Source organism: Triplophysa rosa, linkage group LG4 (genome assembly GCF_024868665.1).
Source record: "Triplophysa rosa linkage group LG4, Trosa_1v2, whole genome shotgun sequence".
Taxonomy (NCBI): domain Eukaryota; kingdom Metazoa; phylum Chordata; class Actinopteri; order Cypriniformes; family Nemacheilidae; genus Triplophysa; species Triplophysa rosa.
Window position 1 is genome coordinate 32445400 of NC_079893.1, and position 26441 is coordinate 32471840.

General features: G+C 39.2%; 1 protein-coding gene across 1 annotated transcript; it reads right to left on the reverse strand.

The window, feature by feature from the left end:
• Positions 1-2798: 2798 nt before the first annotated feature.
• On the reverse strand, positions 2799-23046 carry LOC130552897 (glutathione hydrolase 1 proenzyme-like). The gene is made up of 14 exons (XM_057331574.1): positions 22872-23046; positions 15603-15672; positions 15117-15257; positions 8315-8448; positions 7261-7350; positions 6929-7127; positions 6574-6734; positions 6326-6475; positions 6087-6223; positions 5201-5388; positions 4435-4550; positions 3767-3891; positions 3205-3318; positions 2799-3100 (listed from the first exon to the last, which is right to left on the reverse strand). Exons 1-14 carry the CDS (start codon positions 22894-22896, stop codon positions 2957-2959), a joined length of 1794 nt encoding a protein of 597 aa, XP_057187557.1. The 5' UTR covers positions 22897-23046; the 3' UTR covers positions 2799-2956.
• Between the last annotated feature and the right edge of the window lie 3395 nt (positions 23047-26441).

The following is a 26441-nucleotide window of genomic DNA, read 5'->3' on the forward strand; positions in this document are numbered from 1 at the left end:
AGTTGGGACCTTGATGATTGACATTGTGAAGTTTGTTCCTCCATTTTCTTTTGTTTTCTTAAATGTTTGTGAATGTGTTTAATGAAAGCACGTGTAAAGCATAAAGAAAGTAAACTATCACAACAGGACAGTTATAGTTGTTTGGCTTTTTTTGTGAGTTGTAAAATAAAAGCAGCATGTATAGTAAGTGATTTGTGGTTAATGATTGATTGATATGTTCTGGTCACAAAAATGCAAAATTTCTGGGGCAAAATCAATGAAGTTTTATCAACAATGGTGACAATCATCAAAATAATTCAGATAAACAGATCAACTGCAATGCATGCTGGGAGTCAGGAATGAGTTTTGTACTATGACATTACCCAGCATGCATTGCAGCATGAAGCTTTCTTTTGTTGATTGTCACCATTGTTGAGATTCATACTGATTCTTGATGTCTAACTGATTCAGCAATATTTCTCCTCTGGAACATCACAAAATGTTAACAATAACACAACAATCTCATGAACAACATATCAACCCTAACTTCACAATTACTACACTGGATCCTGCTGGACCCTCGTTGACTTTGCCGCAACAATACGATTTCAATAGGCAAAGAAAATCAAACATTAAAAGACGAATCAAGAGCCCAACAAAAGCAAACACTCTTAATTTTTTTCAGAGCTTGCAATGGTGTTTAATAAAACACTTACATATTGAAGAGGCCTAATGAAAGAGATGTTTTACACATGTAAATTTGTGTTTTTTTGTTTTTATCAGATGTTATTATCAAATTAACAATATGCTTCAATTAAAATAGAAATTAGGTTTTTTACAACTGTGCTTTTATGAAACTCTTAAGTTCTCAGCAAAGTCACACTGACTACACTTCTCATTGTTGATGTTTTCTTCAGTGATTGTGTTTGTTAACAGCAGGTGTTCATCATTACTGACTCAATCATCACTTCATTATCTCATTAACTTGTTCATGTGTTCAATATAGGGAGACATCTCAAATATTCTGTCAGGGGCCCTGAGGACTGGAGTTGGGAACCACTGCTATAGACACTTTAATGTAAAAATAGCATCCTGTGATATAGCATATTTTTTATATAAATACTATTTTTCTTCCTTTTTTAATTCTTTATACATTTAATTGATCTATTTTCTCTACTATTTTGTGATGAACTGCAAAAACTAGCATTTGTGTTTAGATTGAACTGGGCTTTTACCTTCTGATGTTTAAAATCAGATTCAGTACAATATTAGGTTGACACAGAGCCATGGGTAGAAAAAACATTTGCTTTTCGTATTTTTGTAACTTTGCAAACCTTGAGTACACTTTCTTTGCAGGGATGTCTTGAAGTGCAACGGCTCAGCAATTCATGTTGCTATGCTCTCTCTAGAAACTCTGTAATCTGGTCTGTAAACACTTCTTGAAAAAACTTTAATGTCCAAAACATGTTGCATAATTTTACAAACAATATAGTTTTTCTTATGACGTTTAACCTTCAATTCTGTACTCTTAGCCTTTGTGATATTATCAGTTATATCAGTTTCAGCAGCGACACGTGTAAATTTACAAACCCCAGTTCCAGTGGGACATTGTGTAAAACGTAAATAAAAACATTCCTTTCTGACCCAACATTTACTATAATACAACACAACGACAAGATATTTAATATTCAAACTGATAAACTTTATTGTTTTTTGCAAATATTTAGTTGAGGAATGCTCAAAAAACACGTGTTTGGACCATTCCATAGGTGGATAAGTTTATTGGAAACAGGTGATCGTCGTGATTGGATATAAAAGGAGCATCCCAAAACACTCTGTCATTCACAGTCAATGAAGCGGTGTGCGTCACCACTTTGTGAACAATTGTGTGAGCAAATAGTCCATCAGTAAAAAACAAAGTTTCTCAACATACAGTTGAGTACCTCAAGATGACATATTTTTGCATGGATGCAGACCCTGGAAGCAAGTTACCATTTTACCACTTCTGCTTTCCTCACTCCTAAGTCTACGGGGTTCTTGAATGGGTTTTTGGCAAATCACCTGAAATAAAGTCTGTGGTTAACAAAACCTCTAAATATTTTCACGTTTTAATCTATGACATAAAACACACCAGTTATAACCTGCTTGTGATTTTTTAAACCTTTGTTGTGTCTTTAATACGGCACTTGCTAACAAGTTGCTAAAAGCGACTACTTCCTTTGGCGGGGACATTAGACGTCATTGCGCATATAAAGCTCACAAATAATGCAACATGGGCACAAATCTCTACAAACATTGTTAGGGATTCATTCACGGAGTACTTACTTACCAGGGAACACATATTTAATAAAGTTTGAGAAAGTTGTCGGGAGGATTGATGGTGGTGACGTTGATATTGAGCAACCATAGTGTTAGCCATCCTGTTAGCTTTTTACTTCTGCCGATTGTATTTAGGCTTCAAAAATAGCCAATTTTGTGTTAATCTGTAAAGATTATCTTGATTAAAAAACGTTCATGATGTTTACACGTTTTGTCTATCACAGATCTTATTTTAAAGTCTATGGGAAAAATGCATAGGCTTTAGGTTGAGGGAACCAGCGCGGCGCTAACTTCTGGGTTGGCATAAAAATATATGTCATCTCTGAGGTGCTCAATTGCAAGGAATTTAGGTATTTCATCATCTACAATTCATAACAACAGATTCCAACACAGATTATTTGATCACTGTTAATGTTCAAAAATGGATAATTTTATCAGTAAAACCCATCAGTAATGCAAAAAAGAAACTCATAGTCATAAGGACACACATACAACACATCTGTGTGTCTGTTTTTATTGCATACTATTAAAAATAATGAATCAAAATAATTTTCTGATTACTCAGTTAGCACAATAATAGATAATAACAGCTTTCATTTTTAAACGGCAAACTTTGGCCTGTCACATGTGACTGCAGGAGCGTGTGTACAGGAGTGATTCAGTATCCTGCAGGAAATCCGCCTTCCCTCCAGTCACATACAGCACAGATTCTGTCGCCCTGTCGTACAGCTACCTGGACTTCTGCCACCGATTGATTCAGATTTATATCATGATTCTTCTGCCTCAGTCCCTCAAGCACAGACTGCATTCACAAACACAAAACACAGACAAAATGTGAATAACTATCATTGTACTCTTGTCGATCGGTTTATGTAGATGTCTTAGCGACTTTTGCAAGAATCCCACCTCATCAAAGTTTTCTTCTATATATGTCACATTTGGTTTCCACCCATTGTGAACTCTGGGTTCATCAACAGATTTCTTCAAGTCATAGTCAAAGAACAGATAGTTGAGGACCACCTGAGACGAGAGAGACAGGAGACGGAAAAATGTATTTTGACAAACACCTGTAAATCTAAAAATTCAAAATTGAAGCACTTAGTGTAACCTCAAGCAAATAATAGTTCACCCCCCAATAAAATCATTCATCCTCATTTTAAACCTTTAAGACTTACTTTCTTCTGCAGAACACAAAAATATACATTTTGAAGAATGTAACATTGACTTGAACACAAAACCATTTCACAAAATATCTTCTTTGGTGTTCTACTGAAGAAAGAGTCACATACAGGTTTACAACCACATGAGGAGAATAAATGACAGCATTTTTATTTTAGGGGAAACTGTTCTTTTAAGCATAATCAGAATAAACCATGTTGGTTTGTTAATGTTGTCTTTATGTTGTGTACAGTTGAACACGCATTCAAACATGCTTCAATTGTATAAATCTGTTTGGGTTTGTTGTTACCTGTGCAATTGCTGTGGGGATTCTTGTCCAACCTGAAGCTCCAACCACCATTTTGACCCGTTTGTGTTTTGGTTGCGAGTTGTCCATTATTATTGTGGGACACATCGATGAAAGTGGTCTTTTACCTTGTCCAAAAACACAAGTACACAATTACATCACTGCAGTTGCATGTTGTGTCAAAACATAGTGGAAACACATGATGAAAAAATACACTTTATCGCGCCTTTGGATGTCATAATCCGAATGCAAAGAGATTTTTTCTTTATTTAAACAAAGTGCTGTCATTGAAGACGGGTCGGTAGAACCCAAGTGCAGTTTAACATCACAAAACAAAACCAACAATAAACAAAGACGTGACTAAATGTGGGACTCACATGGTCATAGCTTGACAAAAGACAATGACAACATGAGGGCCACATATCACACAAGTGTTGTACAACACAATAAGGGTTTGGTGACAGAAAATAACAGGGATTGTCAAAACAAAAGACATAGAAACAGATCACAACACAGATACCCTTTGCAGAACCCTTTCAAACCTGCAAACATTAAAGTCAGCATGAAACAGAAGTTGTAATTACGTTTTCTTCCAAATTGTGACATGTTTCCAAATGTACAAATATCACGCCCATTACCCCAATGAATAACTAAATAAAAGGAGTTCTTACCTGGTTGAATTAAGTTGTTCATATTAATGTTGTTTTCTTGTTTAGGACGGCTGAAATCACTCATCTGGTTATTAAAGATGATGCCTGTTGTGGGTGACATCACCATAGAGCCAAAACTGTACGAAGACAAAGTAAAAAATGTACAACACATTATTAGCTGTTTGACAACGTGGTCAAGCCAAAAGCTAATCAGTTATGTGTGAGTCATCTGTCTTAACTTCTGTTGGCGCAACAATTGTATTTTAACACAGTTACAACAGCAAAAAGAAACCAAATCTAATGTTAGAATAACAGAGTCAAAAGCCCAACTAAAGCAAACACTGATCACAATAATGGTGATTTTTGTGGGAACAAAAGTGATATTGATTCAGTTCATTAACATTCAGCACTTGCAACATGACTTGGACTCGCCTCTCTTGACTCGGGACTTGACTTGAGGACTCGATACTTACCGGTGACTTGAAAACAATGACTTGGTCCCACCTCCTTTATTTCAGTAATGTTTCATCAATGTGCATTGCATAGAGAAAAGCTTGGAATAGGACCATGTATCGTAACACAATATTGTCTTTATTTTATTTATTCATCTATTTTTATTATTATTTTAGGTCCAGTCGTGGCCAAAAGTATGGGCAGTGACATAAATGTTCTGTTTTGAAAAGTGTCTGCTTAAGCTGTTGTGGTGTTCATTCACATGTTTATACATTATTGTGCAGAGTGATCCCATGCATTGGTTGATTAAGAATAATCGAGAATTGTCTCTTACAGATCATTGATGCTGCTGGTGACGGCCACAGCACTGCCATCTTCTGCAATGATAGACAGATGAGACGTCCCAGAGTCGTAAGGCGGAGAGATATCTTTCCCATAGTAGCTGTCAGGTTTGGTGGTGGTGTCATCTATCCTACTTCTGATGCTTCTTGCAGTCTCGTCTGAAGTCATGTTTTGAATGATCTGTAAAACAAGATAGGAAAACTGTGTGAAAGAATGCTTTGGGAAAATAATGTCGGCTATAACATTTCTATACTATAATGGGCTAATTATTTTCTAAAAGAAGTCATCCAAAAATGAACATCCTGTCATTATTTGTATCTTTTAACTGTGACGTTCAAGGTCCACTGTCTTGAATCTATCATCTCTTGCATCTCTTATCATCTCAGGTCCATTCAAATATTTTTTTTACAAATAAATTCTCTATGGTGTCCTGTGTTCACGTTGTCTTGAAGCACGTGGTTCAGCTCATCATCACATGCTCTGATGTCATTGTGGTGTTTGATTCCGCCCTCTTGTTTCTCTATTAATTTTAATTAAGCCTCATGTTGTACCTTCTCGTGTGAATTTGATCAGAGACTTGAGTTCTTCTCTGTTTTTTGAGTCTTTCTGACAGTATGGATTTGTAATGTGAAAGTATTTTTTGACAATATTTTATTTTAAATATCTTAATGTGCTACAAATCTAGTGCAGAACCCTGTTGAAACAACTAGCATATGCTGGTATGATATGTTTTGATGCTGGTTTGTGCTGGTTTAAGCTGGTCATGTACTGGTCCATAGCTGGTTTAAACTGGTCAAACCAGCATCAAAACATAATTTACTAGCATATGCTGCTTTTTTCAACAGGGAAACCCTTGAGTACAAATAAATTGAACTTACATCAGTGATGCTGACAAATTGAGGATCTCCAAGTTCACTCTTTCGGGCGTAAGTGAAGCGGAAAGCTTCAATTATACGATGATATGTCAAAATCTTCCTCTCATTTGTCTGTATGCTGTTGCGTGTGATGTTGTAACCTGAAATGAAAAGGTTTATGTTTTGGACTGAACAATAAGGAAAGTTAACTTAACCCTTGAAGGATCACACCAAGTACACTGTCTGAGAACTCACTCACTCACCGTCGAGTATTTTGAGGATCATAGCGAGCACGGGTCCACTGAATGGAGCATTAGGAACGTGAAATGTATAATTCCTCATAGTAAAGTTGAATGCATATTCATGCACCCTTGGTTCATAATCCCGTAGATCCTCAGATGTTATTATTCCTCCTGTCACCACAAACCAACCAATCGGACAGAATTGATCATATTTGTCATTATTAGCTACCATCAAACATGAACAGAATGAAATAATATCATGAAATCACCTGCGGCCTGGATGTCCTTCACTATTTTCTGACTCAGTGATCCACTGTAAAAGACATCTGGTCCTTCATTTGCTATAAGCTCATATGTGTCGGCTAGTTTGAGAAGTTTTATCGTATCATTTTCCTTAAGGGTTTTATTGTTTGAATCACAAAACACGTCGCTGTAAAAGAGGCAAAGAAAGAAACAAGATGAATGGAAACTATTAATGGTGAATTACACAATGGTGGAAAACAGTACACTTTATATGATTTACTTTAAATGGCACGTTCATTTAGCCTCAATGGTTAGCTCTGTGTTTTCCTCATGTTTATTTATTTTTAATTCAGCTTTTGGTTAGTTCAAAATAATTCTTACCACCATATTTTGTCATTCTCAATCCTTTCTCTTTTCTCTTCGAGGGCTTCAGCCATGGCACTGCCAATTTTAACACCCTTGCGTGCCATCTTTATACTGGGCTGAAACAGATCTTTCCATTCTAGTCTGCCGTGTCTTTTGTGTGCCATCATGAAACCTCGGAGTAGTCCTGGAACAGCGATGGCCAGTCCTCCTATTACTAAAAACACACAGAAGTGGTTCAAATAAGAGGAAATCAGGCTGTAAAACGAATAACTGCTTCTGTGTTTATGAAATCACAGTCTGTGTTGTGAAATCATCATGGATGCTGGATTTGGGCACATGTGGTTTACCTGATTCTGTTTTCTGGGGGTCTTTGTCAAACATGTTTTTTGATGATTTCTGTGGAGCAGTTTCTCTGGCATCGATTGTCTCCACCTTTCCTGAAGGCGAAAAAAGGTTTCAGAAACAACTCCATTTGTTAAGATTATGAAACATTTAGAACAGAAACTGTGGGCTTGTAGGCTACTTTTTAGCTTTATTAGCAGGTGGTCAGAATGATCTTAACAGGTTGTTCATGCATTTTTTTTCTTGTTCTATTGACCAGCAAAGGTCCAGATTTTCATCACACATTAAACACAGATACATTCACTAGAGGAGGCTGAACTTTATAAAGATGATCACTGTCGACAGGGCGCTGCTCATTGACAGTCGACCAATCATTAGTCAATGGGAAGAGGCTTCATTGAAAATATTTAAATGAAACAAGGATATTAGTTCTGGCAGGTCACGGGAGTCAAGCTCGCATCAGCTGATCCTCATTTACCTATAGAAATATCACGCTATCACAGTCTCTATTTAAAATTCATTCGGCTATCAGCAGCTTATCATGTTGCTCAGGAGCAAATTACCCTCCTCTGTCCCCAACTCCACTTCACATTTACAATCAGGACTCGACTTTCTGAAATTCCTTTAGTCGAGCTCTTGACTTTGATTAAGTTCATTATCCAGATGAGATCAGAGAGTCAAACTACAAGAAGATGGCAATTTCAATGACCACCAAAGACCGCTTGATTAAATTCTCATTTGCAGTGCCATAAAAAAGAATTTTAAAAGCACACAGTTACATCATGTTAAAAAAATTTAATGCATGAAAGTCAAGGATGAAGAGCCCAACTCAAGGAAACACTGATGGTGACTTTTGTTAGCTGGGAGCAATCTTAAAACATAAAAAATGGACCTTTTGAATATTTTTAAAACGTTTTCAAAAACATGAAAAACCTCTAAGGAACATTCTTATAACAAACTTTTGTTAGCTGGCTATTAGCTGCATATTCAAGTGTTTGTATGTACAAGTGTGGAAGTTTGGACAAGAGTTGTAGCTATTGTGAGATTGTGGTTAAGTACCTGTAGATGCATTGTATATAGTGAAGACCACTCCTCCTCCTATTCCCATATTTTGAGAGTTATACAGACCCACACACAATAGAGTAGCAATAGCTGCATCAACCGCTGAGCCGTTCTTCAACAACAAGATGTCCCTGTCAAAGATCAAAGGTACGTTTAAGAAAACTACCCAAATTTTACACTGTAAATAATTTCAAGCTGGTTAAACTTAAAAACGAAAGTTCACCTGCTGCTTTTAAAACATGAGTTAACTTAACCCAAATATGCGTTTTGTTTAAACTCAAATAGATATATTTTAGTTAACCCACACTGTAAAAATTATTACCCATTTTGCCCATAAGCTGCCTTAAATTTTTAAAGTTGCAGTACTACTGTGTTAGAAAAGCTGCATTGGCAGCATTTCTTGTAGACCTCAAAGGTCGTTCAATTCTGTATTACTCTCAGTCCCGAGAACTCGCCTAAAAACTAAAGGAGATCGTGCATTTTCTGTAGCTGGCCCAAGGTTGTGGAATATGCTTCCGCCTGATATTAGATCTGCCCATTCCATTGGTGTTTTTAAAGCTCATTTAAAAACTTACTTATTCTCTATGGCTTTTACTGTCTGACTTTATGTTTTGGTAAGTGTGTTGTTTTGCTTTTTGGTTTTATGTTCTTAATTTGGTTGTTTCTTATTTTAATTTTATTATACTATGTGTATTTACTGTGTACAGCCCTTTGGTCTACTGTGTAGTCGAAAGGGCTTTATAAATAAAGTAGACTTGAGACTTGAAGACAGTATGGGATGTTTTTGATGATCTATTGACAGAAATGCAATATAATATACAAAACTATGTCTTCATAGGTGTATAAAGACCTTACGTAATGAATGGTTATGTTTCATTACCTTAGAAAAAACTATTTCTATCTACATACAGAGCTGGCCTTTACATAGAATTCACCGCCATGTTTTCTACAGTAGCCCTAAACAGACAAACAACTCAAAAACTCACAAAGCGTGTTTCCTATCCCTCTACCCTGCGGTACGTAGTCCGGTTGTCCCTGACTTTACAAAGGGTGTTAAAACGTCTACTAACTTACTCTTAACTGCTATCTTGCTGTCAGATCAAACGCCTTTAACAGCGTTGCTACCCAGCAAACACAAAACGTTCCCCTAACGTTAGTTTTTGGTTCCCTTTTGGTTATTTATTTGGGACGTTCTAAGAATGTTATTTTCAGGTTTTATTTTTTTGCAACCAGAAAATAACTTTCCCAGATGGTTATTTTTTGGTAATTTTTTTGCAACCAGAAAATAACGTTCCCAGCTCCTGGACCCAACGGTATACCATACAGGCTCTACAAGAAAGCCCCTGGGGTGTTGAAGTACCTTTAGAGGTTAATGGCTGTGGCATGGAAAAAGCAGGGGATACCAAAGGTCTGGAGAAGGGCAGGAGGCATACTGATCCCCAAGGAGAAAAACTCCTCAACTATTGACCAGATTCGCCAAATTAGCCTCTTGAATGTGGAAGGTAAGATTTTCTTCAGCATTGTGGCCAATAGACTCTCAGGATTTCTGAAGAGTAACAAATTAATTGACACTTCAGTGCAGAAGGCAGGCATAGGGCATCTCTGAATGTTTGGAAAATGCTAACGTCATCTGGCACCAGTTGCAAATGGCAAAAAAGGAGAAGAAAGACCTGCATGTGGTTTTTCTAGATCTTGCCAATGCCTTTGGATCAGTGCCACATGAGCTGCTGTGGACAGCCTTTGACTTCTTTCACATTCCAGAGCAGATAACAAAGCTGATAAAGGCATATTTTCAGGATCTCAAATTCTGTATTACCGCACAGGATAGTACCACCATGTGGCAACAGCTGGAGGTTGGCATAATGGCAGGTTGCACAATTTCACCACTGGCTTTCACAATGGCAATGGAAAAATAATCCAGGCATTGCGTTGGGTGGTTGGAGGAGAGCGTTTGAAAAATGGATTGTGCCTACCTCCAATCAGGGCCTACATGGATGACATGACAACATCACAACAACCAAAGCATGTACAAAGCGGCTGCTGGATACGCTCCAGGAGAACATTAGTTGGCACAAATGGAGGTCAAACCCAGCAAATCTCGCAGCTTTGCTATTGTCAAGGGCCGGCTTACCAATGACAGGTTCTGAATAAAGGGTGAGTTCACACCAACGGTCACGGAAAAGCCCATCAAAAGCCTTGGACGGTGGTACACCGCAGACCTTAAAGACGCCGAACAAGTGGAACAACTCAGGCAAGAGACAGCCAGTGGACTCAAGAAAATCAATAATACAGCTCTTCCTGGGAAGCTGAAACTCTGGTGCTTCCAATTTGGCTTGTTGCCATGCCTGATGTGGCCAATTTCAATGTATGAGCTCACAGTGTCTCATGCAAAGAACCTGGAGAGGTTGGTGAGTACACAAGTGAGGAAATGGCTTGGGCTACCAAGATGCCTTAGCAACACACTGGACTTTGTTTACACAACAGAAAAGAATGCATACAAGGCTGAACCCCGCCTTCACCTCAGGTACACGGATCACATATCCATTATGTTAAAGCATATAAGGTGGCTGTTATAAGGCCCCTTGTCAAAAAAACCCAACTCGACCCTAGAGAACTAGGGAACTACAGGCCTATATCGAATCTACCTTTCATATCTAAAGTTCTGGAAAAAGTAGTTTCAACTCAATTATGCTCCTTCTTCCAAAGGAAATACAGCAATGAAGAATTCCAGTCTGGATTTAGAGCATGTCACAGTACAGAGACTGCTTTGATCAGAGTTACAAATGATCTGCTATTAGCGTCTGACCGAGGTTGTATCTCATTATTGGTGCTGCTAGACCTTAGTGCTGCATTCGACACCATTGACCACAGCACACTCCTACATAGACTCGAAAATTACGTCGGCATTAAAGGAATAGCTTTGAAATGGTTTAAATCTTATTTATCCGACCGTTTTCAATTTGTAGCAATAAACAATGAGGTGTCACGCAAATCGCAAGTCCAGTACGGTGTACCACAGGGCTCAGTCTTAGGGCCTCTGCTCTTCGCATTATACATGCTACCTCTAGGAGATATAATAAAGCGACACGGAGTTAGCTTTCACTGTTATGCTGATGATACTCAACTTTATATTTCCTCGAAGCCTCATGAAACACAGCAGTTCCATCGAATAATGGAATGCATAGTCGATATAAAAAACTGGATGAGTAACAACTTTTTATTACTGAACTCGGACAAAACGGAAGTGTTACTTATTGGACCGAAAACTGCTATAAGTAACAACCAAGAATACTGTTTAACTATTGACGGATGTTCCATAAAACCCTCGTCGTCAGCAAAGAATCTTGGCGTTCTATTCGATAGTAATCTGTCATTTGAGAGCCACGTCGCCAACACCTGTAAAATTGCGTTTTTCCATCTTAAGAATATATCTAAACTACGTCATATGCTGTCAATCTCAGATGCAGAGAAGTTAATTCATGCATTCATGACATCAAGACTAGATTACTGTAATGCACTGTTAGGTGGTTGCCCTGCAGGCTTATTACAAAAACTCCAATTGGTCCAAAACGCGGCAGCTCGAGTTCTTACACGTACAAAAAAGTATGAACATATTAGCCCGGTTCTGTCAACCTTGCACTGGTTACCTATAAAGCATCGCGTTAACTTTAAAATCTTGCTTATTACCTATAAAGCCTTACATGGTTTAGCTCCTCAGTACTTGAATGAACTCCTTTTGTATTACAGTCCTTCACGTGCATTACGCTCTCAGGCGTCCTGTCAGTTGGTAATACCTAGAATTTCAAAATCAAGTGCAGGTGGTAGATCCTTTTCCTATCTAGCGCCTAAACTTTGGAATAGTCTTCCCTGCACTGTCCGGGAGGCAGACACACTCTGTCAGTTTAAATCTAGACTAAAGACGCATCTTTTTAATCTTGCATACACTACTCTTCCATAATATAAATCTTCAGAGGGTTTAGGCTGCATTAGTTAGATCAACCGGAACCAAAAACACAACTGATGTACTTGTTGCATCAAAGAGTACAGAACAGTACTCTACTCTCAGCCAGTCTTGTCTCATTGTTCCAAGGTTACCACAGCGAGCAGGATGCAGTTCATGGCCTGACCTGATGGTAGAGCGGAGAATGGGAAGTGGGGACCTGACAAGAGCTGAGATGATAGAGCTGGATAAAGAAGGACGCGGTCTCTTGACATGTCTTCACCACAAAACTTCAAATGCTATTAGATTATTAATGATAATCTTAAACTATAATTTACCTTATTAGTAAGTTTATTTATTTTATTTAGCCTTGTTGTGCAAGATCTCTGGAGCTTGTGCAGAGGCAGCAGCTTTTGCCAGAGGGGAACTGGAATCCCCTGGTTGGGCCTGGGTTCTCCTGAGTTTTTTTTTCTCCATTAGAGTCTTGGGTTCCTCGCCACCATTTGCATACTGTTTTGCATCTGCCTGGCCGGGGGGGCTGCTTTAGAATTTTAAAGTTTTACTTAATTAATATTGCATATAGGAATTTATGGTCTGTTATATTTGACCTGTGCTTCTCTCTCCTTTATCCTAAATGTGTGCTCTCACTGTGCATGTGTCTTTGTGTGTGTGCGTACTTGTCTGTGTACATGTGTGTGTGCGTGCACGTCTGTGTGTGTGTGTCTGTGTGTTAGTACGTGTGCATATTGTGTGTGTGGAGTGTTTTGTATGTGGGTATGTGTCTTCTGTGTCTTCTGTGTTTTCACCTTTTTCTTGTTTTTACAGGTATAACTTTAATTGGTTTGCTTATAGTCAATATGTCTTATGTACAGCTGCTTTGTAACAATGAAAATTGTAAAAAGCGCTATATAAATAAAGTTGAGTTGAGTTGAGTTAATCCCAGCATACAGACCACTTCTGAAACTCGCCAAACCGGTTCAAAAACTCATCACAATTTGGCCACAGGAGGCTACCTCAACACTACAGGACTGCTTTCAGTGCACAGACTGGAACATGTTAAAAGAGGCGGCCACCTACAACAACCACACAGACCTGCAGGAGTACACTGAAACTGTAACTGCTTACATCACAAAGTGCATTGATGATGTGACAGTCACCAAGACCATAACCACACGTGCAAACCAGAAGCCGTGGATGACAGCAGAGGTTTGTGGGCTGCTAAAGACCAGGAATGAAACATTCAGATCAGGAGACAAAGCAGCCCTCAAAACAGCAAGAGCCAATCTGTCCTGCAGCATCAAAAATGCAAAACGGTCATATGCTCAAAAAATCAACAACCACTTCACAGACAGCAAAGAAACATGGAGCCTGTGGCAAGCCTTTCAGACCATCACTGACTACAAGCCCCCGCAACAGGCTTGTGACAATGACACATCTCTCCCAGATGCACTCAATCACTTTTATTCATGGTTTGAAATGCTGAATGACACACCTGCAAAAAAACTGCCCACACCTCCCAACGACCAGGCGCTCTGTCTGTCCCCAGCCGGTACCAAAGAAATCACCTGTGTCCTGTCTAAATGACTACTGTCCCATAGCACTGACTCCAATCATAATGAAGTGCTTTGAGAGGTTAGTCATGCACAACATCAAAACCAGCCTCCCCAACACACTCGATCCGCTCCAGTTTGCATACCGTCCAAACCGCTCTACGGATGATGCAATTTCCTCCACCCTTCACCTGGCTCTTACCCACCTAGAAAATAAAAACTCCTATGTTAGAATGCTGTTCACTGACGTCAGCTCAGCATTCAACACAATAATCCCACAACAGCTCTTCAACAAACTAAACCCGTTGGGCCTCAACAACTCCCTCTGTAATTTGATCCTGGACTTTCTAACCGAAAGACCTCAGTCAGTCCGTGTCGGCCACAACACCTCGAGCACTACCACACTGAGCACAGGTGCCCCACAGGGCTGTGTGCTTAGCCCGCTGCTCTTCACGCTGCTGACCCACGACTGCACTGCCAAGTTCAGCTCCAACCACATCATCAAGTTCGCTGATAACACAATGGTGGTAGGTCTCATCAGCAACAACGATGAAACGCACTACAGAGAGGAAGTTGCACAGCTGGCTTAATGGTGTGGCACTAACAACCTGTCCCTCAATGTGGGGAAGACAAAGGAGGTTGTGATGGAATTCAGAAGAAACTCTGTTGACCACAGCTCGACTGTGAAGAGAGTCAGCAGCACTAAATTCCTGGGGGTGCACATCACAGAGGATCTCACCTGGTCCACAAACACCATGTCACTCTCCAAGAAGGCACAACAGCGCCTACACTTTCTCAGCCGGCTGAAAAGAGCTGGTCTCCCTCCACCCATCCTCACCACTTTCTACAGGGGAACCATTGAGAGCGTGCTGACCAGCTGCATCACTGTCTGGTATGGGAACTGTAGTGCAGCAGACCACAAGACCCTACAGCGGACAGTGAACACAGCTGCAAGGATCATTGGTGTCCCTCCCCCCTCCATCCTGGACATTTTCCATGCATGACGCTCCAGCAAAATCAACATGTATTTAGTGTTAAATACATGCCCACCCCTGACTGTATGTGCAATTGAAACCTGTTCTGTTTAGCGTGTCTCCCTAGCAGTTAAAATGGTAGTCTAATAATAAATTTCAATGTTATTTCTCATAAAGATCCTGGCTATTCATTGTAATCTGGTGAATGCTGCTTTGGTGAATTAAAGTCTCAATGTCCTGCTCAAACAGCAAAATCTACATTGTTCCCCTAAAGTAAATATACATACATGGAAAAAAAAATATAGCCTATATACATATATACTTTGAAATCATACCTCCCAACCTGAGAGCAATTCACGGCATCTGCAGCCACTGCTGCTTTAGGATAGCAAGAATCGATGGGTTTTACTGTGGCTTTATAAATCCAAACTCCAATAAGAAACACGGCAATCACACCGGCAATCAAACACCAAAATCTGAGAGTATAGATTTAATATTTGTTACTCACAACTCTTATTTCATAATGATGTTCATTTATTTTACATGTTTTTTTATCAATCCATATAACCTTCAGATGGACTAGCGTGTTTTATGTTAACTTTAGAATGTCACATGCACTAAAACTAGGCCCAGTGCCAAAAATATTTGCATCTGCTCTGGTGATGTGCTGTATGCATGCATGCAATGTTAATGCACTACATTTTACTTTGGGACCCAAAATGAAAGTGTATTATAGTTATATACACAAGATGTGGAGATAAAGGCCTTAGAATATCTTTCAAAGTCCTTTAATGACCTCATCATGGTAGACATAGAAATACCTTTTCTTCTGATATAAGGGTGTTTCTGGAGATCTCCTTGCTGCATCACCCATCAAGACAGTTGACTGGGCTGTAAAAATAAAAATCCTGATCTTTAAATTCAACATAAACCAAACATTAAATGAGCTTCTTCGTCCTCACCATTACATTCACCCCAACATTACTTTTATACATACAGAGATTAAAACAAAGAGAAAAACATGACATGTATATCAATAGCATGTTAACAGATCTCAGAGCCATACACACACACACACACAGCAATACCCCCAGTGTTAAATCAACACTCTCAGGGGTGGTTTCTCGGACAGGTCTTAAGCCTAGTCTCAGACTAATTTAAATATTAGAGATGCCTTGATCGAAAACAACTTGCACTGACATATCTTAAAATATATCAGTGCGATTGTTTTGTCTCAAGAAGCACATAGTAATGTTTTTTTTGTAAATTAGGTTTTTTAAAACAATTTAATTATCCTAATTTAACTAAGGCCTAGTCCTGGTTTAAAATAATCCTTGTCTGGGAAACCGCCCCTCAGTGTTTATATAATACACACTATGAGTGTTAAAAAGTAACACTCTAATGAGATAATGAAGTGATTCATAAGGTGCTGATTGATCATTAATGATGAACACCTGCTGTTTACAAGAAGAATCACATGAATAAAAACAGAAAACACACACATCTTCCACACACTTACAGTCACACAGATGTAGATGAACATCAAGCTCTCACCAGAAGAGAATTAAACACAACCATCATTACCATCTTCACTTATTACACACACGACTTTCACTTTATTTCATATGTGAACAAAAGATCTTGTCAAGAACTAACAGAGGTTTATATATTTAAAATATTTTGTTTGAAATCACTATTATGGTGATCAGCATTTCACTTAGTTTGCTTTCTTTTCTTGAACCCACTGGATCTTAGAGCTCTTTGCCGCAACAAAAGTATTCTAATATGAATAGCCACAAAAAAACTAACACAAAATTTGATTCAAGAGTCCAACTTCAGCAAACACCAATCACACTAATGGTGGTTTGCTGAAATTTCAACATGTTGTCAACATTAACAGAGGGTGCAAAAGTGATGTTCATCCAACGCAATTAACATTGACAAAAAAGGGTTTAACATCGATTCAATGGTTGCTTGCTATCAGAGTGATTACCTGCTTCAGGTGTGCCAGACTCTGCAGGATCAGAAATGCCCATCTCTGTTTACAGTAGATGTCCATCTAAAGCTGTGTGACTGAGTCAATAGCTTTTTTTTCTGTTATTGTTCATGTTTTCTTCACTGATTGTGTATGTTAAACAGAAGGCATCAATGACTCTTTTCAGATGATTTAAATGAGTCAAGTTCAGTGAACAAATGTTTTTCACAGTTCACATTCTTCTTCAATTTTTACAAAGTGGGCCACATCTGGGCCACAGTCCTTCATTCAATAATCTCCGGGCCACGTTCATTTTTCTACTCACAATCAGATGTGTGGACCAGATCGGGGCCGAGGACCCAGGCGTGTATCGGGCCACAACTGCACTTTTCTACTTGAGGCATTTAGCTGTACTTACAAACTGTTTAATGCAACTCAGTAAGGCATACATGCATTTAAATACAATTGACCATTTGCACGAAAACATCTCCAATAATATTAGGCTGCTGGAAAACTTTCAGAGAACCGTCACTTTTTACTACAGCAAAACACATACACCAAAAAAAACATTGTTACTACACTTTTACCACTACTATGGTTAATTTTCATAAGAGTTTGACTGAAGAAGGCGGTTGATTTATGAGTTAATTGCTCATTTTAACTTTGTTGATCAGAAGCTAACTATAGCAGACTGTTTTTATATGCTGCATCTTAAAAACATTAGTTTTATAAGAACTGATTAGGGTCAGGATCAGAGGTGTATAGTCCAGGGGCCAAAGAGTAAAAGTCCTGCCATATTTTTGTTTCACCCATGAACCCATGAGCTGATTTCACCAGAGGAGGAACCAAGTCATTCCTTTCAAGTCACAAGCAAGTCTCAAGTCACATCCAAGTCCTCAAAGAGTTAAAGTTCATGAGATAATTAAGTGAGTAATGAAATGATGATTGAGCATTAGTGATGAACACCTGCTGTTAACAATCAACATCACTGAAGAAAAGAGAAACACAAGAACTACAACTGACTTCAGCCACAGCCTTGGATGACATCAGCTGGAAGAAAGAAAACAACAACAACAACAACAACATTGCCACCATAATTGTGCTCAGTGTTTGCTTTAGTTGAGCTCTTGAGCCTTTAAGTCATTCAAAGAGATTTGCCTCTAAGCAATTACAGTATTGTTTTACATCAAACATTTGTGAAATACTGAATCAAATCTTAAAGGAGCAGAATAGTTTATGATTTCCATGAATGAGTGTTTCAGATTTAAATCTCTCTGGGTTTATTAAATACTTTTGGATATTACAAAAACTCCTAAATCAATACACAATAATGCTTCAATATTGAGAACAAATCCTGATCAGGCTTTTACACATGAACATTTATCATATGAAGCTCAACAGTGGTGACAATAATTAGTCATACTGCAATGCATTATGGGAGTTTTTCATTCATTGCAGCATGAAGCGTTTTGTTGATTGTCATCGTTGTTGAGTTTCATATGCTGGTTCTTGATGTCTGTGTGTGTCTAGAAAGTGCTGGAGCTCAAGTTTTCATATGTGTTACATTTATTTAAAATTAATTTACTGTAACTATTAGAGAAACAATTTGCTTGAACGCTGTCGGAGTCACTGGGTTTATTATGTAAAACCTAAATATAGAGTGAAGAAAAAAAGATATTTGGCTATAAAGCAGTGCTGAGTTATACTCATCATATGAAAACAGTGAAGAGTTGCTCACTGCACAGCTCTGATCTCTCTGCTTTACAACAGCACATGCATTGATACAGAGAGAAATCTAACACAGGGGTCAAGGGTCAAGAGCCAACTAAAGCAAACACTGATCTCTCTGCTTTACAACAGCACATGCATTGATACAGAGAGAAATCTAACACAGGGGTCAAGGGTCAAGAGCCCAACTAAAGCAAACACTGATCTCTCGCTTTACAACAGCACAGCATTGATACAGAGAGAAATCTAACACAGGGGTCAAGGGTCAAGAGCCCAACTAAAGCAAACACTGATCTCTCTGCTTTACAACAGCACAGCATTGATACAGAGAGAAATCTAACACAGGGGTCAAGGGTCAAGAGCCCAACTAAAGCAAACACTGATCTCTCGCTTTACAACAGCACATGCATTGATACAGAGAGAAATCTAACACAGGGGTCAAGGGTCAAGAGCCCAACTAAAGCAAACACTGATCTCTCTGCTTTACAACAGCACATGCATTGATACAGAGAGAAATCTAACACAGGGGTCAAGGGTCAAGAGCCCACTAAAGCAAACACTGATCTCTCGCTTACAACAGCACAGCATTGATACAGAGAGAAATCTAACAGGGGTCAAGGGTCAAGCCAACTAAAGCAAACACTGATCGTCATCTTATCAACAGCACATGCATTGACACAGAGAGAAATCTAACACAGGGGTCAAGGGTCAAGAGCCCAACTAAAGCAAACACTGATCTCTCTGCTTTACAACAGCACATGCATTGATACAGGAGAGAAATCTAACACAGGGGTCAAGGGTCAAGAGCCCAACTAAAGCAAACACTGATCTCTCTGCTTTACAACAGCACATGCATTGATACAGAGAGAAATCTAACACAGGGGTCAAGGGTCAAGAGCCCAACTAAAGCAAACACTGATCTCTCTGCTTTACAACAGCACATGCATTGATACAGAGAGAAATCTAACACAGGGGTCAAGGGTCAAGAGCCCAACTAAAGCAAACACTGATCTCTCTGCTTTACAACAGCACATGCATTGATACAGAGAGAAATCTAACACAGGGGTCAAGGGTCAAGAGCCCAACTAAAGCAAACACTGATCTCTCTGCTTTACAACAGCACATGCATTGATACAGAGAGAAATCTAACACAGGGGTCAAGGGTCAAGAGCCCAACTAAAGCAAACACTGATCTCTCTGCTTTACAACAGCACATGCATTGATACAGAGAGAAATCTAACACAGGGGTCAAGGGTCAAGAGCCCAACTAAAGCAAACACTGATCTCTCTGCTTTACAACAGCACATGCATTGATACAGAGAGAAATCTAACACAGGGGTCAAGGGTCAAGAGCCCAACTAAAGCAAACACTGATCTCTCTGCTTTACAACAGCACATGCATTGATACAGAGAGAAATCTAACACAGGGGTCAAGGGTCAAGAGCCCAACTAAAGCAAACACTGATCTCTCTGCTTTACAACAGCACATGCATTGATACAGAGAGAAATCTAACACAGGGGTCAAGGGTCAAGAGCCCAACTAAAGCAAACACTGATCTCTCTGCTTTACAACAGCACATGCATTGATACAGAGAGAAATCTAACACAGGGGTCAAGGGTCAAGAGCCCAACTAAAGCAAACACTGATCTCTCTGCTTTACAACAGCACATGCATTGATACAGAGAGAAATCTAACACAGGGGTCAAGGGTCAAGAGCCCAACTAAAGCAAACACTGATCTCTCTGCTTTACAACAGCACATGCATTGATACAGAGAGAAATCTAACACAGGGGTCAAGGGTCAAGAGCCCAACTAAAGCAAACACTGATCTCTCTGCTTTACAACAGCACATGCATTGACACAGAGAGAAATCTAACACAGGGGTCAAGGGTCAAGAGCTCAACTAAAGCAAACACTGATCTCTCTGCTTTACAACAGCACATGCATTGATACAGAGAGAAATCTAACACAGGGGTCAAGGGTCAAGAGCCCAACTAAAGCAAACACTGATCTCCATGATGGTGGCATCATTTGAACCAATAAAACATCAACATCTGATCCTCTGTGATTCTCAATAACAGCAGGTGATCATCACTAATGCTCAATCATCATTTAATTAGTCACTTAATTATCTCATTAACTTGCTTGTGACTTGAAAGGAATGACTTGGTTCCTCCTCTGGTGAAATCAGCTCATGGGTGAAACAAAAGTATGGCAGGACTTTTACTCTTTGGCCCCTAGACTACCCACCTCTGCACAGAGGATTATTTAGACGGATTCCTTTGATAGATGGCCACCAGTACAGAGCTCGCTCGTAAGATGACTGCCAGTGCAGTACAACAAGATGGCTGCCTACGATCCTCACGAGATCCGTGCCTCAGCCAAGATGACTGCCTGTGAACTCCGTGCATGCACTGTTACAGCTGCAGAGGCTGCTATTAACCTGTTTGTGCTTTCTGTTCCAGCCCTGCTTGCTCCGCCCTGGCTCCCTGCTCTACCTGTTCCACCTTGGTGCTCTTCACCTCCGCCGCAATGACTGGGGCTGTCACGTCCATCAGCAGAAGTGCTCTTGAGCTCCACCAGAGGGCACTACAGACATTACCCGAACTATCAGTTCACACTGCAATTACCATAAACCATTGCTGGACTCATTACCCCTCATTGCATTCACCTGTGTCTCATTAGCCTTGATTCCTCTCTCTATACTAACCCTGTTAATTCAGTCTGTCTTTGCGAAGTCCTGTTAGTGTTACACCCTACATTTCTGAGCATTCTTATTGTGTTGGATTATCGTGTATTACCTTTGGATTGTTTTTTGTCTTTTGCACCTCAGCTGCCTGCCCAGACCGTTGCCTATGATTTTGTCTGTGATTGTTTGCTGCCTGCCCTAATCTTGTTCCTGACCTGGCCTGTTACTGGAACTCTTGTGTAATAAAGCTGCATTTAGATCCTTCATGTCTCAGAGCAATTCATAACTCTACCAGACTGCTTTCACACCACTAGTTGATCTTCACGATCAGGGGCAGAATGGCCATCTGGCATAACAGGACTTTTCCCAGTGGGCCGCAAATGCACCACTTTCATGCATCAATTTGGAAAGTAAACTTTCCAGAAAATAAACACACACAAAAAATGGCCCAGACATCCCTGGATGGGTCTGAACCTGCTCAGCTGCTTCAACTCATCTTTTGCACAAGCCTAAATTCCTACCTGTTTGAAGCACCACCCTCTTTACACTGCCCCAAAACAGTAAAACAGTCTGCCTCAATGACTTCTGGCCCATTGCACAGACTCCAATAGTGAGTGATGTAGTTCTTAAGAGAATCATCCAAAAGACTTTCATCTCAGACATTTTGGATCCACTTCAGTTTGCATATAGATTGAATAGGTCAACAGAACACACTGTCAACACAATGATACACACTGCTTTTATACACATTCGGAAATTTGTAACTTTTTACTGTGTACTTTTGTGGGTTTTGCCATGTCTTAGGCTGTTAGAAGATTCACAGACTAACAATTTCATTGTAGAGTGTCACAGAGTGTTTCCTGTACAAATGACAAGAAACTCTTGAAGCCTGAATCAAAATGACTCACAATACCCGAATAACTGTGTGTTATTAGTGGTCATTATCGGGGAATAAATGACCTTGGAATGTCACAACTGGCCAATCAGAAGCAAGTATTCCAGAGCGCCGTGTAATAAAACCAATGCAGTGTTTCTTGCCTTATTATCAAAGTAATTTTCTAAACCTTTTAAAATCACTTGTAATCATGTTTACTACATCTAAAAAAAGTTAAAATATTTACATTTAAACACCACATCTTCACTGTCACTCATTTTCAAACAAAGGAGGCAAAGAATTGTAGGTTGTCTGTATCAACGAAGAATACACCTCATGCATCCAAAAATTCAGTGATTAATTCTATCAACTATTTTAACTTAAATAGTTCAGGAAAGAAGTGTGTCTCCAACAAAACGCACGTCTGATTTTTTACAGTCAACTGCAATTTTAGAATGCGCAAAAACAGTACAGTATGAGTGAAGTGAAAGTGAAAGTAAGTGAAAATGACCTATTAGTCAGATATGGTGACCCATACCCGAAATGTGACCTCTGCATTTAACCCATCCAGAGAGTAGTGAACACACGCACAGCAAGTGGTGACCACACGTACACCCGGAGCAGTGGGCAGCTATCACTGCAGCGCCCGGGGAGCAAGTAGGGGTCAGGTGCCTTGCTCAAGGGCACCTCAGTCGTTACCCGCCGGCCCTGGGAATCCAACCGGCAACCTTCTGGTCACGAGTCCAACTCTCTAACCATTAGACCACGACTGACGAAATTACTATCAACAACAAGAATGTAATGTAGATTGTATTGCATTTACCTCTAACAGCTTCTGAATCTGCCATGATGATGTTTAATGGTCAGCGAGGAGAAAATGAAAAGCACAAAGCAAAATCAGCGTGTGCCGCTGCAGGTCGAAAAACAGCAAGGGTTTAGAGAAAAACTGTAGGCAGGAAACCAGTGGCTGCAGCAAGAAACCATATCACAGTAAAATTAGTCTGTTCTGACAATCAGCAACACCCTCACAGTGGCGGCAACCAATCACATGTAACTGCCAGTCAGGAAACAGCAGCGTGCAGAAACCTCAAAGTTTTGACAGCAATGGAGTGGTACGTTCATCAATCTCACAGAAAGCAAGTGTGTCATTTTGCGTCCAAAACTTCTTTATATTTCTGGAGAAAGAAAAAATGAAATGATGAAGCAAGCCAAATCATTATTTACTGAGTAATCCATTACATTGTAGAGGGGTTCGAAATCATTTTACATAATGTTAAAATATGATGTTATTTGAAGTGCAACCTATGAGGGGCCGTGCAAGCCAAAATTCATTCTAGCACTCTCACACACTCACATTTTCCTTTCGCGCACATACATATCTACTCTCACACTCACACATTTTAACGCTCACATTCATACATTTTTCCTCTTGTGCTCACATATTTTAACGCGCACATTCTAACGTTTTTCTCTTATATTCATATATTTTTACACACACATTTATACATTTTGCTCTTATGTAAACGTATTCAAAGTATACGCTATAACGCTCAGAACTTTGCTCGTTTTATTCAGCGCTTTTTCGTCTCATCGATCAAAGGTAGGTTTTTTTCACAACCTCCGCTTGTGTTTAGCGATAGGCGTGTGTTGATTTTAACACCAGAGTCGTTTTTGTGTCAAAAACTCCGGTAAGCACCCAATGATATATTGTTTGTTCCCAAACTTCTCTCTAAAACACAGTTACATTTGAAAAAAATCCAAGTGCAGCATAAAAGCAACCTTTAACTCTTCTTTGTCAACCATACAGAGATGGATGAAGATGCTGAGCTGGAGAGTGCAATGCTGAACATCACCCCCTCTAAGCTACTGGTGCAATGTAAGTGTTTTTTTCTTAAATGAGACCTTGTATTAAATGAATTGATATATTTAATAAATGTTCCATATTTTTTTACTTTTTGTTAGCGCCAGCACAATCTTCACCAGTGTTCTCAGCTCCTGACGTGATACACTCCATGGAAACAGCAACATGTTTTTAAAAAATTTAAAATAAAGCACAGTCGTATTACTGAATTCTGATATGAAATGTTGTCCAAAACTGAATATGAATTATTTTTGTCTTAATGTGTCAGTGTGTTGGCTGTGTGTCACTAACAAATCTTTGTGCTGTTGACATTATACTAACTGTTCAAGGGGCTATGAATTGATTCCCCCACCACGATGAACTGATAAATCCCCGTTCTGGGTAAGTGCTCACTTTTACTGTAAACTTATAAATATTTCTGTTTATTAATACAAGACGACGTGCATGTTCTTGCATTTAAATGTTTTACATTCCCTGTTTAGTTTGTAATGTTTGTGACATTCTTTGAGAAGGCATAATGCATCCTTTTCATTCATTCTATTTGAGTAAGCAGATCTCTTAAGATTTTATGTCTTGCAGAACCATCTACAGTCCTTTCAAAATCACTGACTGGCACTATAACTGGAACTGCATCTGTCTCCTGTGGATGGCATTTACGCCTCTCTGATCGAATAATTGTCTTCAATATAACTTGGTAATATTTTGTTTTTTGTCTTCCTTTTTAAAGCACCAACTCTGAAAACGCCTGTGCCCCTTCCTAAAGAGCTGATGTTTCTTGTGCAAGGACCATCGGCTTCTACACAAACAAAGAAAAGTGGTTCAGCCACAGGTGTGTTTTTAATGTCGAGTTTATGGAAACACTGAATTATCGTTTTAAAAACATGCATTTAATAATCGGTCACCTCTTTTACAATGCGTCTCTTCAGCAGAGAGCAGTATCTATCGAGCGTGCAGGACACTTTCTTTTGAGGAATGTAACAAAGATGGTAAGAATATTTTGCACTACATATATATGTGTTGAATCATTTATGTTTGGAATTGTGAATAATTTTTTTTTTATATTAATTTTATACACTTCAGAGACCTCATCCCATAGTGTCCCACACAAAGCTGAGGCATCGCATGGTAAGTTTGTAGTTTATTTGTTTGTTTTGTTTTACTTTGTTTTAGTGTTGTCAAAAATATCGATATTTCGATAAGTATCGATACTGAAGAATCTGAAACGGTTCCAATACCCATGTCCCACGTATCGATATCAGCTGCGCGTTCCCGCTCTCTTTATCTTTTCCGACAGTGAGTTAACACACACTGCACGTGAACGCATAACAACAGAGCCCCGCCTCCTCTCACAGACTTGACTCGTTTGCGGCAGTTAAATAGTGTTAATGTTAGAAAAGATGGCCAATCTCAGTAACACATCTGGCGTGGTGCACGCTCGTTACGCTTCCCGTGTTTACCGTAGCGATCCATGTATGTGCGCTGATCAATAATTTTATCCACTCGTTTCATTCGCCCTGGTTATATGTTGTTTATGTTAGTACAGAGTCTCCGCAACAGTTCTCATGTTTAATGCATGCGTTTGTCTTTATGTGCGCTCATCAATGATTTCATCCACTCGTCTCGTCTCGTTCGCTCCGGTTAATTTGATGTTTGAAATAATGCTGGTGCGAGTAAAGTCTCCGCAACAGTTCTCGCGTGTGATACATGTTTGCACTTCCGTGTTTACCATAGCGCTCTATGTGTGTGCGCTGTTCAATGTTTTCATCCACTCGTCTCATTCGCTCCGGTTAAAAGTTGTTAATGTTAGAAAGATGTCCAGAGCGGAGTCTCTGCAACAGTTCTTGCGTTTAAGTTTGCGTTTCTGTCTATATGTGCGCTGATCAATGATTACAGTATGGGCCTATGTGAATAAAAGCCAATTTAGCCAAATAAAAATGTAGGCTATTAACTAACATTAACGAACAATGAATGAGCAATACATTTGTTCAAGTATTTATTAATCTCTTTTAAATGTTAGTTAAAAAATACAACTATTTATGTAAGCTCCCCTGTTGAAAAATCCAGTATATGCTGGGTAAGGTATGTTTTGATCGATGCTGGTTTGATCTTAAACCAGCTAAGAACCATCTTAAATCAGCATATGACCATCTTAAACCAGCACATGAACAGTTTAAACCAGCACAAACCAGCAAACCAGCATCAAAACATACCAAACCAGCATAGGCTGTTTTTTCAACAGGGTCTGGTCCATTAATACTGACAAATACAACTTTGATTTTAAATAGTAAATGTATTCGTAAAATTAACATTAGATTAACAATTAATAAATAATGTAAAAATACATATACCTCATTGTCTATCTTGTTCAATTTAACTTCAAATAAAAATTAAAAAGGCCTATATTGCTATTGCTTATTAGGGCCTTATTGCTATGGCAGTTTATTCCCTGTGGTATCGAAAATGGTATCGAATATCGATATTTTTTTAGGTATTGAATCGAAGTTAGAAATTCCAGTATCGTGACAACACTAA